The sequence below is a fragment of the Pelodiscus sinensis genome, unplaced genomic scaffold (assembly GCF_049634645.1).
Source record: "Pelodiscus sinensis isolate JC-2024 unplaced genomic scaffold, ASM4963464v1 ctg34, whole genome shotgun sequence".
Lineage (NCBI taxonomy): Eukaryota > Metazoa > Chordata > Testudines > Trionychidae > Pelodiscus > Pelodiscus sinensis.
This window is the reverse complement of record NW_027465849.1, coordinates 1,109,923-1,124,443: the sequence shown is the minus strand read 5'-3', so window position 1 is coordinate 1,124,443 and position 14,521 is coordinate 1,109,923. Positions and strand designations below refer to the sequence as shown.

Sequence of the window (14,521 nt, the reverse complement as noted above, 5' to 3'; positions counted from 1 at the left end):
TGGAAAAACTTTTCTGTTAAAAGTATTTCCGCAAAATCATGCCAGTCTAGATGCAGCCCCTGGGTTTAGTGTATTTTGGTGCATGTCACTAACCACCAGCCCAGCTTCTGACAAACCTGTTGGCTCCTGCACTGGGGGAGGGAGTGGGTTTTTAACAAATCCCAGCCATAAGGGAGTGCATTGCTCCACACAGTGTGCATCTCTAAATCTAACTCTTTTTCTTTTCCTCATTTCAGAGGATCAGAAGACTTTGGAAGCAGGTACTTGGTAAAACCCCTAGTAAACATGTTTTTCTGTTGTCACATTAGAATGTCAGAAAAATCAATATACACACTGTATGGACATCAGTCACCTTCATGACCATCTCCTCTTACTCTGGAAATAAACAAACATGACAGTGTTTGCATAATGTAATTCACATGTAATGGCAGGACTCAGGCTAGCTCTATCCTGTCCAATGGTTCCCATGAGAAGGGTGTGAAATGTGATACAAGTGCTACATTGTAACAAACTTGTGTGGACGCTATGGGAGTAAACTAAAAAGTTCCTATAAAAAACAACTTTAAAAAAAAACAACAAGTGGTCCAGTGTGACCTTAGGGTATGTCTACACAGCAGCATTATTTTGCAATAACTTATGTTATTGCAAAACTATGTAGTGTATGTCTACAGTGCAAGCAGTTATTTCGACATAATGTTGAGCTAGAGGACTCCTTACTCTGAATCCTGTGACCCTCATTTCATGAACAAGTGTTCTTCCTTTGACTTCCTGCTGTGCAGGCAGCACCCAAAGCCAAGTTCAGCTATTTAGACGGTAGCTAAATAGCTGAAGTTGTGTAGCTTATTTTGGCTTTTGCCCTGCAGTGTGGACATGCCTTTACAGACTAAGGCAAATATATGTATAGTATCAGGAGCTCTTGTGGGCACAATCTAGTCCTTCAGAGGAGATGATTTTGAGTGCAAAGAAAAGGGAGGGGGCTCAGAATAAGAAAGGAGAGGAAAAAATAACTGTCAATTGTAGTCCCAGTGCCAATGAGGCTAATTGAATGGGCTGGAAGTGTCCCATACAAGCTTTTGATGTCAATAGGGTGTTGAATGTATGGAGATCAGGTGTTATATTATGTTAACCAGTTCAGGTCTTTGATCAAACCATGTGAGAAAGTGTCTAATTTGCACATGAAAGTCAATTCTGCACTATTTCTATGTAAAAATTTAAAAAACAATAAATAGTCTAGCAACACCTTAAAACTAACAAAACACTAAGATGGGATCATGATATTTCGGGGGCACAACCTACTTCTTCAGATGACTGGCATATTAGAAGTCCAGATCCAAGAATAAATATGGGAAGAGGGGAGGAGGAAAAAAGAGAGGTGGTGAGTAGATAGTTCAAGTAGTTACAAGAGGTTGATAAGAACAATTAGCACATCCATTTGGTTGGTTGGTTGGTTGGTTGGTTGGTTGGTTGGTTGGTTGGCTAAGTCATTAGGATGTCTTAGGATAAGAAGTGGGCGGAAAGCTCATCATATCCTCTATATGATTTGTTAGTCTTTAAGGTGATACTAGTTTATTTGTTGTTTTTGATGTTTTTCCTGTTACAGATTAACATGGCTACCCCCTCTGAAACTTTTAAAAGGTTCCTAGTTTAGAGTTACATAGTCACACTTGAAGAAATATCACAGGGGTAGCCATGTTACTCTGAATCTGCAAAAGCGGCGAGGAGTCGTGTGGCACCTTATAGACTAACAGAAGTGTTGGAGCATAAGCTTTCGTGGACAAAGACCTACTACGTCAGATACATACATGCATCTGACGAAGTAGGTCTTTGTCCATGAAAGCTTATGCTCCTACACTTCAGTTAGTCTATAAGGAGCTACAGGACTCCTCACCAACACTTGAAAAAGACTCTGTCAATGTGATCAAGGTACCATTTAATGTGCACTAACAGCATCCACTCAGGCCTGCTACACCTGTTCCTGCCAAACCAGGTACCATGTAGTGGGTAGTTACAGAGCAGCACTTTGGTATCTGTAGCAAATCGCAGCCGTGTAGGCTGAATTACAGAGCTGCTCAGACAAACCCTGAGCCAGGACTGGGCTAACTTCCACTACGCAGCTCCGTGGACACAACTCCATTCTTGCCTGCAAAATGGAGGTCACACCAGTGCTGGAGTCCCCACTAGTACAGAGCTGTGCATGCACGATCACTGCCCTCTGTCGTACTACCCTAAGTTCTCCAGAGCACCACCAGTGTCCCACAATCCTCACCCACTGCCTCCCTGTTATGCAGAGCTGAGCTCCACAGTCCTGTCCAGTCCTGTTTCATTCCATGCCCCATCTTCTCACACACCACACATGCGAGGTCTCTGGAAGAAGCCAGTTATGCAGAGGGCTGCAGAGGGACAAACACCTCCACTGCTCATAGCCCTTCCTATCCCAGCCCTGGGCTTCTTACCCCCAGTCCCATCTCTGTTGGCTTCCTTCAGTCCCCACCCTCAGCTTCCCTGCCATCCCAGCCCTCAGCTCCTCACTTGTGTTCTGTCCCCCTCCTCCTAATGTAGACCTGACTCAGCTGAACAGAGCCTACTTTGCTTTGTGTGGGATCTCTGCAGTGCACTATGGTGGAATCCATTTTTTGACATCATTCTCAAAAGTGCAAAAATTGCAGGACCCCACATTGCTAGGGATGGATGGTAACTCGAAAGCGATCCAGCCCCACAGAGCCCTTCCCAAGCTAAGTTCCTGCCATCACAGACCGTAGAGCTACACACTTGTGCAAGTCAGCACCACACAGGGATTGCACGGCACAGAAATAGGAGGCCTGAGGCAGGGTGACAGGCTACAGCAGTGCAGGCATCTCTCTGAGGGACACAGGTCCTGGTGTGATGCACCCATCCCCCACTCCTGGCAATGGCATCAACTGGGGGTGCTACCCTGCCTCCAGAGCAATCTGTGAGCTCTATGTAGGGATTGCTCTGGGATCTTTCTCACAGAGGTAGCTGAGTTAGTCTGTGTCTACAAAAACAACAAGGAGACCTGTGGCACCTGAAAGACATAGGCTATGTCCATACCATATCGGTTTTCCACAAGAAATATGCAAATGAGATGAAGCATAGAATATTGCCATGCCTCACTGGCATAATTAATGAAGCTCTGTTTTTGTATAAGCAGCTTATGTGCAAAAAGTAGCTGTGTAAACGGTTCCTTTTTGTGCAAAAATCCCATCTTGTGGAAGAGCCTAATTAATTATGCAAATGAGGCATGGTGATATTCCATGCTTCACATCATTTGCATATTGTTTTGTGCAAGAGGGGGCAGTATAGACATAGGCATTGGGTTTGTCTACATCCCTAGTGGGAGTGAGCTTCCCAGCTCAGGTAGGCAGACTCACCAAGTCGACAGAATCAAGGTGCTGAGAATAACAGTGTGACTGGGTGTAACAAGGGCAGCAGCTCAGCGAATTTTCTGGAGTATGTACCCAGAGAGTCTGGGCACATTTGTTCTCGAGCTGCCAGCCTAAGCAGCTGCGCATGCTGCACACGGCTACCCTGCTGCTCTTGATGCACTGGTTCCAGCAGACCAAGCCTGTGTCTGCTGCCCAGAGTGGGAAACTCACTCCCAGGCACAGTGTGGATGTACCCAGTGTCGGGGGTGGGAGAGGGCACAATGGCTAGACCTCTGGGCAAGGTGGAAGTACAGGCCTGGCGCCCTACTCATTGGTGGGGCAGGCCCTCAGGCAGAAGGAGCAGGTCTGGGGCTGCCAGCCCTCAGCACTGGCCAGACCTGTAGCAGCAACTGTCTGGAGCCCCAGCCCCTTGTGAATCACTGGGTGCCAGAGCAGTTGCCCCTTTTGCTACTCCCTTGTGGGCAGATCTGCCCAGAGTTCGAAATAGCCCCACATCACCGTGTGGAGAACACCACAGAACTCATGCTGGTCTCCTTTTCTTCTCTCCCCAGAATGCCAGGACCTGCAAGAGAAGCTGAGTAAGATCATCCACCATCATACAGCCCCTGGGAAGAAGCTCCCAGCCACACATGGTGCTGAGCACCCACACCACATGACAGGGCAGAGGGGATAATTTGGGTCAAAATCTGAGTCACCTGAAGCCCACAGCAGCACTGACAGCACTCAGCAGCCAACGCAGGATTACCTGCTCTCTTGTCTGGTTGTGCCAATCACATTGTGCTAATGCGGGCAAAGGCAGTGGGGAGCCACTTTCCATAGCTGACTGCTGCAGTGCACTGCCGGATCTGCTGGGCCATTTCTAAGAATGTGAAGATGAGCTTGAGATCAGAGTCAGGTTCCCGTTTCCACGCTTTGTTGGCCAAGGCCAGATCCCACACACAAGACCCAGTCTTCCGTACGCCCACCCCCCCAGTCACACCTGGAGTGCAGAGCTCTGATGTGCCAGAGGGTTGTTAGTAACATCAAACGGATTTTCCCTGAGAAGGAAGGACTGAGAATGTCAGCGCTGTATCAGAATTTGAACTCACCTCTTCTGTCAGTCTGAGTTTTGCTAATCCCAGGGCTTCTGCGTGTTGATATGTATCATTCCTACCAAAGCTGAAGTATCCAAAATGGTAGTAGGGAGTGTGGCTGTGGGTGTCTGTAACTAACTCAGTTACTATGGGGCACAAGGCATCATACAGAGCAACTCTGTGTCTAACTCTTCTATCCTCCCATTTTCAGAAATGAAGGACAAGGCCCGTGACACAGGTACTTGTTTGATCCTGTAGTAAATGTGAATCTGTGCTTTTACACTGAGTGAGACAGAAAAATCCTCACGTACAGTTTATGTGTTAGCATCTTCTTCGCCATGATCTCATCCTGCCCTGGAAATGAGCAAACATGGCAGCATTGACAGCTCACATCTCAGTGTTGTCCTTAATAACAGAGAGTGAATTTCATGCATATGGAATGGCAGGACTCAGGGTAGATCGACATTGAAAGGGCTTCACATTACAGGGGTTTGAATAGCAGCAGAGACCAAAATGCTGCCCTGTAACTCTCTGTGGGTATTTCTACACTGCCACCCTAGTTCGAACTAGGGTGGCTAATGTAGGCATTCGAACTTGCAAATGAAGCCCGGGATTTAAATATCCTGTACTTTATTTGCAAGTTCCCGTGCGCCGCCATTTTAAAATGCCCCATAGCTCTCACACTCTGACCGCGGATACACATGGCACGGACTAGGTTGTCGACTGAAAGCTCCTGATTCGAACTACCATTAAATCTCCTGCAAGGACCAACTCATGCTGGTCTCCTTTTCTTCTCTCACCAGAATGCCAGGAGCTGCGAGAAAAGCAGGGTAAGATCATCCACCATCATACAGCCCCTGGGAAAAAGCTCCCAGCCACACATGGTGCTGAGCACCAACACCACATGACAGGGTAGAGGAGACAATTTGGGTCAAAATCTGAGTCACCAGAGGCCCACGGCAGCACTGGTTTACCCGCTCTTGTGTCCGGTTACACAGCTGGGTGTCACCTGCCTTTGGCCATCCAGTACCAAGCATCTTGTGCTGATACAGGAGAAGGAGAGTGGGGAGCCGCTTTCTATAGATGAGTGCTGCATCAGAGAACATCAAAGCTATATCGGAATCCAGACCTGCATCTTCCATGAACACAGGATACTTTGCATATCCCAGGGATGTTGCATGTTCAGGCCCATAAGCAGGAGTTTCTGTGGAGAGTGGGTGCTTTTTTTGTTCATGTAGACTGCAAGAGAGTGAATGCACCCTCATGGTCCCCTTATTGTCATTGAAAGAACGAAGGGATTTACAAAGAAGAGTGAAAAGAATCATTCTCCTTAACCTCTGAGAAAAAGACAAGAAACAATGGACTTAAATTGCATCAAAGGCATTTTAGGTTGGACATTAGAAAAAACTTCCTAAGTATCAGGGTAGTTAAGGCCTGCAATAAATTTCCTCAGGAAGTGATAGAAACTTCCATCATTGGAGACTTCTAAGACTATATTAGAAAAACACCTGTCAGGAATGGTTTATATAATATTTAGTTCTGACTTGAGCACAGGTGATGGGATTAGATGATCTCTTGACATTCCATGAAATCCTACATTTCTATGATTCTAGTATTCTTTTCTCTTCCCCATTTCAGAGGCTGTGGAGAAGGAGAAGAAGGTCCTGAAGTCAGGTAATTGGAAAAATGATTTTAAACTGTGTCTGTTCTTTCGCACTTATAACAAGTCATTAGGATATCTTAACCAACCAACCAACCAATGGAGGTTGTAATTGTTCTTATCTGCTGCTTGTAACTACTTGAACCATCTACCCTGTGTCTGTCTGTCTTTCTCTCTCTCTGTTTTTTTCTCCTCCTCTCCTCCCTTATTTATTTTTGGCTCTTGTCTTCTAATAGGGTATGTCTACACTACCACCCTTGTTCGAACTAGGGTGGTTAATGTAGGCAACCGAAGTTGCAAATGAAGCCCGGGATTTGATTTTCCCGGGCTTCATTTGCATCTTGCCGGGCGCCGCCATTTTTAAATCCCCGCTAGTTCGGACTCCGTGCCCGCGGCTACACGCGGCACGGACTAGGTAGTTCCGCGGAACGAGGAGTAACAGTAGTTCGGAATAGGAAGCCTACTCTGAACTACCTACTCCGTGCCGCGTGTAGCCGCGGGCATGGACGCCGAAGTAGTGGGGATTTAAAAATGGCGGCGCCCGGCAAGATGCAAATGAAGCCCAGGAAATTCAAATCCCGGGCTTCATTTGCAACTTCGGTTGCCTACATTAACCACCCTAGTTCGAACTAGGATGGTAGTGTAGACATACCCATACTCCAGTCACATAAAGAAGTGGGCTTTTCCCATGAAAGCTCATCATACCATCTACATGATTTGTTAGTCTTTAAGGTGATACTAGACTATTTGTTGTTTTGACATTTTCCCTGTTACAGATTAACACAGCTAACCCTCTGAAACTTTTAAAAGGTTCCTAGTTTATAGTTACATGGTCACACTTGAAGAAGGCTGTCAGAGTGATCAAGGTACCATTTAGCATGCATTAACAGCATCCACTCAGGCCTGTTACACCCCGCCCTGCCAAACAGGTACCATGTAGTGGGTAGTTACAGAGCAGCATTTTGGTATCTGTAGCAAATCGCAGCCCTGTAGGCCGAATTGCAGAGCTGCTCAGACGAACCCTGAGTGAGGGCTGGGCTAACTTCCACTACGCAGCTCCGTGGACACAACTCCATTCTTGCCTGCAAAATGGCTGTTACACTAATGCTGGAGTCCCCACTAGTACAGAGCTGTGCATGCACCCTCACTGCCCTCTGTTGTACTACCCTAAATTCTCCAGAGCACCACCAGTGTCCCACAATCCTCACCCTGTTATGCAGAGCTGAGCTCCACAGTCCTGTCCAGTCCCGTTTCATTCCATGCCCCATCTTCTCACTCACCACACATGCGAGGTCTCTGGTAAAAGCCAGTTATGCAGAGGGCTGCAGAGGGACAAGCACCTCCACTGCCCATAACCCTTCCTATCCCAGCCCTGGGCTTCTTACCCCCAGTCCCAGCTCTGTTGGCTTCCTTCAGTCCCCACCCTCAGCTTCCCTGCCATCCCAGCCCTCAGCTCCTCACTCGTGTTCTGTCCCCCTCCTCCTAATGTAGACCTGACTCAGCTGAACAGAGCCTACTTTGCTTTGTGTGGGATCTCTGCAGTGCACTATGGTGGAATCCATTATTTGACATCATTCTCAAAAGTGCCAAAATTGCAGGACCCCACATTGCTAGGGATGGATGGTAACTCGAAAGCGATCCAGCCCCACAGAGCCCTTCCCAAGCTAAGTTCCTGCCATCACAGACCGTAGAGCTACACACTTGTGCAAGTCAGCACCACACAGGGATTGCACGGCACAGAAATAGGAGGCCTGAGGCAGGATGACAGGCTACAGCAGTGCAGGCATCTCTCTGAGGGACACAGGTCCTGGTGTGATGCACCCATCCCTCACTCCTGGCAATGGCATCAACTGGGGGTGCTACCCTGCCTCCAGAGCAATCTGTGAGCTCTATTTAGGGATTGCTCTGGGACCTTTCTCACAGAGGTAGCTGAGTTAGTCTGTGTCTACAAAAACAACAAGGAGACCTGTGGCACCTGAAAGACATAGGCTATGTCCATACCATATCGGTTTTCCACAAGAAATATGCAAATGAGATGAAGCATAGAATATTGCCATGCCTCACTGGCATAATTAATGAAGCTCTGTTTTTGTATAAGCAGCTTATGTGCAAAAGTAGCTGTGTAAACGGTTCCTTTTTGTGCAAAAATCCCATCTTGTGGAAGAGCCTAATTAATTATGCAAATGAGGCATGGTGATATTCCATGCTTCACATCATTTGCATATTGTTTTGTGCAAGAGGGGGCAGTATAGACATAGGCATTGTGTTTGTCTACATCCCTGGTGGGAGTGAGCTTCCCAGCTCAGGTAGGCAAACACACCAGGTCGACAGAATCAAGGTGCTGAGAATAACAGTGTGACTGGGTGTAACAAGGGCAGCAGCTCAGGGAATTGGCTGGAGTATGTACCCAGGGAGTCTGGGCAAGTTTGTACTTGAGCCGCCGGCCCAAGCTGCTGCGCATGCTGCACACGGCTGCCCTGCTGCTCTTGGTGCACTGGCTCCAGCAGACCAAGCCTGTGTCTGCTGCCCAGAGTGGGAAACTCACTCCCAGGCATAGTGTGGATGTACCCAGTGTCGGGGGTGGGAGAGGGCACAATGGCTAGACCTCTGGGCAAGGTGGAAGTACAGGCCTGGCGCCCTACTCATTGGTGGGGCAGGCCCTCAGGCAGAAGGAGCAGGTCTGGGGCTGCCAGCCTTCAGCACGGCCCAGAACCAGCCACCTCTCCCCACATCACCCTTCAGCCAGCCCTCAGCACTGGCCAGACCTGTAGCAGCAACTGTCTGGAGCCCCAGCCCCTTGTGAATCACTGGGTGCCAGAGCAGTTGCCCCTTTTGCTATTCCCTTGTGGGCAGACCTGCCCAGAGTTCGAAATAGCCCCACATCACCGTGTGGAGAACACCACAGAACTCATGCTGGTCTCCTTTTCTTCTCTCCCCAGAATGCCAGGACCTGCAAGAGAAGTGGGGTAAGATCATCCACCATCATACAGCCCCTGGGAAGAAGCTCCCAGCCACACATAGTGCTGAGCATCCACACCACACAGCAGGGCAGAGGGGACAATTTGGGTCAAAATCTGAGTCACCAGAGGCCTCAGGCAGCACTGGCTTAACCGCTCTTGTGTCTGGTTAAACAGCTGGGTGTCACCTGCCTTTGGCCATCCAGTACCAAGCACATTGTGCTGATGCAGGAGAAGGAGAGTGGGGAGCCACTTTATATAGGTGACTGCTGCATTAGAGAAAATAAAAACTATATCGGGATCCAGACCTGCATCTTCCATGAACACAGGATACTTTGCATATCCCAGGGATGTTGCATGTTCAGGCCCATAAGCAGGAGTTTCTGTGGAGAGTGGGTGCTTTTTTTGTTCATGTAGTGAATGCACCCTCATGGTCCCCTTATTGTCGTTGAAAGTACAAAGGGATTTACAAAGAAGAGTAAAAGGAATCATTCTCCTTAACCTCTGAGAAAAATACAAGAAACAATGGACTTACATTTCATCAAAGGCATTTTAGGTTGGACATTAGAAAAAACTTCCTTAGTATCAGGATAGTTAAGTCCTGCAATACATTTCCTCGGGAAGTGATAGAAACTTCCATCATTGGAGACTTCTAAGACTAGATTAGAAAAACACCTGTCAGGAATGGTTTATATAATATTTAGTTCTGACTTGAGCACAGGTGATGGGATTAGATGATCTCTTGACATTCCATGAAATCCTACATTTCTATGATTCTAGTATTCTTTTCTCTTCCCCATTTCAGAGGCTGTGCAGAAGGAGAAGGAGGCCCTGAAGTCAGGTAATTGGAAAAATGATTTTAAACTGTGTCTGTTCTTTCGCACTTATAACAAGTCATTAGGATATCTTAACCAACCAATCAACCAATGGAGGTTGTAATTGTTCTTATCTGCTGCTTGTAACTACTTGAACCATCTACCCCGTGTCTGTCTGTCTTTCTCTCTCTCTTTCTCTCTCTCTGTTTTTTTCTCCTCCTCTCCTCCCTTATTTATTTTTGGCTCTTGTCTTCTAATACTCCAGTCCTGTAAAGAAGTGGGCTTTGCCCATGAAAGCTCATCATACCATCTACATGATTTGTTAGTCTTTAAGGTGATACTGGACTTTTTGTTGTTTTGACATTTTCCCTGTTACAGATTAACACAGCTACCCCTCTGAAACTTTTAAAAGGTTCCTAGTTTAGAGTTACATGGTCACACTTGAAGAAGGCTGTCAGAGTGATCAAGGTACCATTTAGCATGCATTAACAGCATCCACTCAGGCCTGCTACACCCCGTCCTGCCAAAAAGGTACCATGTAGTGGGTAGTTACAGAGCAGCATTTTGGTATCTGTAGCAAATCGCAGCCGTGTAGGCCGAATTGCCGAGCTGTTCAGAGAAACCCTGAGTGAGGGCTGGGCTAACTTCCACTACACAGCTCCGTGGATACAACTCCATTCTTGCCTGCAAAATGGCTGTCACACCAATACTGGAGTCCCCAGTAGTACAGAGCTGTGCATGCGCCCTCACTGCCCTCTGTCGTACTACCCTAAGATCTCCAGAGCACCACCAGTGTCCCACAATCCTCACCCACTGCCTCCCTGTTATGCAGAGCTGAGCTCCACAGTCCTGTCCAGTCCTGTTTCATTCCATGCCCCATCTTCTCACACACCACAAATGCGAGGTCTCTGGAAGAAGCCAGTTATGCAGGGGACCGCAGAGGGACAAATACCTGCACTGCCCATAACCCTTCCTATCCTAGCCCTGGGCTTCTTACCCCCAGTCCCAGCTCTGTTGGCTTCCTTCAGTCCCCACCCTCAGCTTCCCTGCCATCCCAGCCCTCAGCTCCTCACTTGTGTTCTGTCCCCCTCCTCCTAATGTAGACCTGACTCAGCTGAACAGAGCCTACTTTGCTTTGTGTGGGATCTCTGCAGTGCACTATGGTGGAATCCATTATTTGACATCATTCTCAAAAGTGCCAAAATTGCAGGACCCCACATTGCTAGGGATGGATGGTAACTCGAAAGCGATCCAGCCCCACAGAGCCCTTCCCAAGCTAAGTTCCTGCCATCACAGACCGTAGAGCTACACACTTGTGCAAGTCAGCACCACACAGGGATTGCACGGCACAGAAATAGGAGGCCTAAGGCAGGGTGACAGGCTACAGCAGTGCAGGCATCTCTCTGAGGGACACAGGCCCTGGTGTGATGCACCCATCCCCCACTCCTGGCAATGGCATCAACTGGGGGTGCTACTCTGCCTCCAGAGCAATCTGTGAGCTCTATTTAGGGATTGCTCTGGGATCTTTCTTACAGAGGTAGCTGAGTTAGTCTGTGTCTACAAAAACAACAAGGAGACCTGTGGCACCTGAAAGACATAGGCTATGTCTATACCATATCGGTTTTCCACAAGAAATATGCAAATGAGATGAAGCATAGAATATTGCCATGCCTCACTGGCATAATTAATGAAGCTCTGTTTTTGTATAAGCAGCTTATGTGCAAAAAGTAGCTGTGTAAACGGTTCCTTTTTGTGCAAAAATCCCATCTTGTGGAAGAGCCTAATTAATTATGCAAATGAGGCATGGTGATATTCCATGCTTCACATCATTTGCATATTATTTTGTGCAAGAGGGGGCAATATAGACATAGGCATTGGGTTTGTCTACATCCCTGGTGGGAGTGAGCTTCCCAGCTCAGGTAGGCAGACTCACCAAGTCGACAGAATCAAGGTGCTGAGAATAACAGTGTGACTGGGTGTAACAAGGGCAGCAGCTCAGGGAATTGGCTGGAGTATGTACCCAGGGAGTCTGGGCACATTTGTACTTGAGCCGCCGGCCCAAGCTGCTGCGCATGCTGCACACGGCTGCCCTGCTGCTCTTGGTGCACTGGCTCCAGCAGACCAAGCCTGTGTCTGCTGCCCAGAGTGGGAAACTCACTCCCAGGCACAGTGTGGATGTACCCAGTGTCGGGGGTGGGAGAGGGCACAATGGCTAGACCTCTGGGCAAGGTGGAAGTACAGGCCTGGCGCCCTACTCATTGGTGGGGCAGGCCCTCAGGCAGAAGGAGCAGGTCTGGGGCTGCCAGCCTTCAGCACGGCCCAGAACCAGCCACCTCTCCCCACATCACCCTGCAGCCAGCCCTCAGCACTGGCCAGACCTGTAGCAGCAACTGTCTGGAGCCCCAGCCCCTTGTGAATCACTGAGTGCCAGAGCAGTTGCCCCTTTTGCTACTCCCTTGTGGGCAGACCTGCCCAGAGTTCGAAATAGCCCCACATCACCGTGTGGAGAACACCACAGAACTCATGCTGGTCTCCTTTTCTTCTCTCCCCAGAATGCCAGGACCTGCAAGAGAAGCTGAGTAAGATCATCCACCATCATACAGCCCCTGGGAAGAAGCTCCCAGCCACACATGGTGCTGAGCACCCACACCACATGACAGGGCAGAGGGGATAATTTGGGTCAAAATCTGAGTCACCTGAAGCCCACAGCAGCACTGACAGCACTCAGCAGCCAACGCAGGATTACCTGCTCTCTTGTCTGGTTGTGCCAATCACATTGTGCTAATGCGGGCAAAGGCAGTGGGGAGCCACTTTCCATAGCTGACTGCTGCAGTGCACTGCCGGATCTGCTGGGCCATTTCTAAGAATGTGAAGATGAGCTTGAGATCAGAGTCAGGTTCCCGTTTCCACGCTTTGTTGGCCAAGGCCAGATCCCACACACAAGACCCAGTCTTCCGTACGCCCACCCCCCCAGTCACACCTGGAGTGCAGAGCTCTGATGTGCCAGAGGGTTGTTAGTAACATCAAACGGATTTTCCCTGAGAAGGAAGGACTGAGAATGTCAGCGCTGTATCAGAATTTGAACTCAGCTCTTCTGTCAGTCTGAGTTTTGCTAATCCCAGGGCTTCTGCGTGTTGATATGTATCATTCCTACCAAAGCTGAAGTATCCAAAATGGTAGTAGGGAGTGTGGCTGTGGGTGTCTGTAACTAACTCAGTTACTATGGGGCACAAGGCATCATACAGAGCAACTCTGTGTCTAACTCTTCTATCCTCCCATTTTCAGAAATGAAGGACAAGGCCCGTGACACAGGTACTTGTTTGATCCTGTAGTAAATGTGAATCTGTGCTTTTACACTGAGTGAGACAGAAAAATCCTCACGTACAGTTTATGTGTTAGCATCTTCTTCGCCATGATCTCATCCTGCCCTGGAAATGAGCAAACATGGCAGCATTGACAGCTCACATCTCAGTGTTGTCCTTAATAACAGAGAGTGAATTTCATGCATATGGAATGGCAGGACTCAGGGTAGATCGACATTGAAAGGGCTTCACATTACAGGGGTTTGAATAGCAGCAGAGACCAAAATGCTGCCCTGTAACTCTCTGTGGGTATTTCTACACTGCCACCCTAGTTCGAACTAGGGTGGCTAATGTAGGCATTCGAACTTGCAAATGAAGCCCGGGATTTAAATATCCTGTACTTTATTTGCAAGTTCCCGTGCGCCGCCATTTTAAAATGCCCCATAGCTCTCACACTCTGACCGCGGATACACATGGCACGGACTAGGTTGTCGACTGAAAGCTCCTGATTCGAACTACCATTAAATCTCCTGCAAGGACCAACTCATGCTGGTCTCCTTTTCTTCTCTCACCAGAATGCCAGGAGCTGCGAGAAAAGCAGGGTAAGATCATCCACCATCATACAGCCCCTGGGAAAAAGCTCCCAGCCACACATGGTGCTGAGCACCAACACCACATGACAGGGTAGAGGAGACAATTTGGGTCAAAATCTGAGTCACCAGAGGCCCACGGCAGCACTGGTTTACCCGCTCTTGTGTCCGGTTACACAGCTGGGTGTCACCTGCCTTTGGCCATCCAGTACCAAGCATCTTGTGCTGATACAGGAGAAGGAGAGTGGGGAGCCGCTTTCTATAGATGAGTGCTGCATCAGAGAACATCAAAGCTATATCGGAATCCAGACCTGCATCTTCCATGAACACAGGATACTTTGCATATCCCAGGGATGTTGCATGTTCAGGCCCATAAGCAGGAGTTTCTGTGGAGAGTGGGTGCTTTTTTTGTTCATGTAGACTGCAAGGGAGTGAATGCACCCTCATGGTCCCCTTATTGTCATTGAAAGTACGAAGGGATTTACAAAGAAGAGTGAAAAGAATCATTCTCCTTAACCTCTGAGAAAAAGACAAGAAACAATGGACTTAAATTGAATCAAAGGCATTTTAGGTTGGACATTAGAAAAAACTTCCTAAGTATCAGGGTAGTTAAGTCCTGCAATACATTTCCTCAGGAAGTAATGGAATCTTCTATCATTGGAGACTTCTAAGAGTACGTTAGATAAACACCTGTCAGGAATGGTTTATATAATATATAGT

At 48.1% G+C, this 14,521-nt stretch overlaps 1 protein-coding gene across 1 annotated transcript in view; it reads left to right on the top strand.

Annotated features, from left to right (window-relative positions):
• LOC102457443 (uncharacterized) overlaps positions 1 to 14,521 on the top strand; it is an 87,179-nt gene that overhangs the window by 24,389 nt on the left and 48,269 nt on the right. Inside the window, exons 7-16 of the mRNA XM_075915351.1 lie at positions 237 to 260; positions 3,956 to 3,982; positions 4,689 to 4,715; positions 5,281 to 5,307; positions 6,116 to 6,151; positions 9,077 to 9,103; positions 9,900 to 9,935; positions 12,462 to 12,488; positions 13,195 to 13,221; positions 13,787 to 13,813. Coding sequence (XP_075771466.1) covers positions 237 to 260; positions 3,956 to 3,982; positions 4,689 to 4,715; positions 5,281 to 5,307; positions 6,116 to 6,151; positions 9,077 to 9,103; positions 9,900 to 9,935; positions 12,462 to 12,488; positions 13,195 to 13,221; positions 13,787 to 13,813 — 285 coding nt within the window. The remainder of the gene's footprint in view (positions 1 to 236; positions 261 to 3,955; positions 3,983 to 4,688; positions 4,716 to 5,280; positions 5,308 to 6,115; positions 6,152 to 9,076; positions 9,104 to 9,899; positions 9,936 to 12,461; positions 12,489 to 13,194; positions 13,222 to 13,786; positions 13,814 to 14,521) is intronic.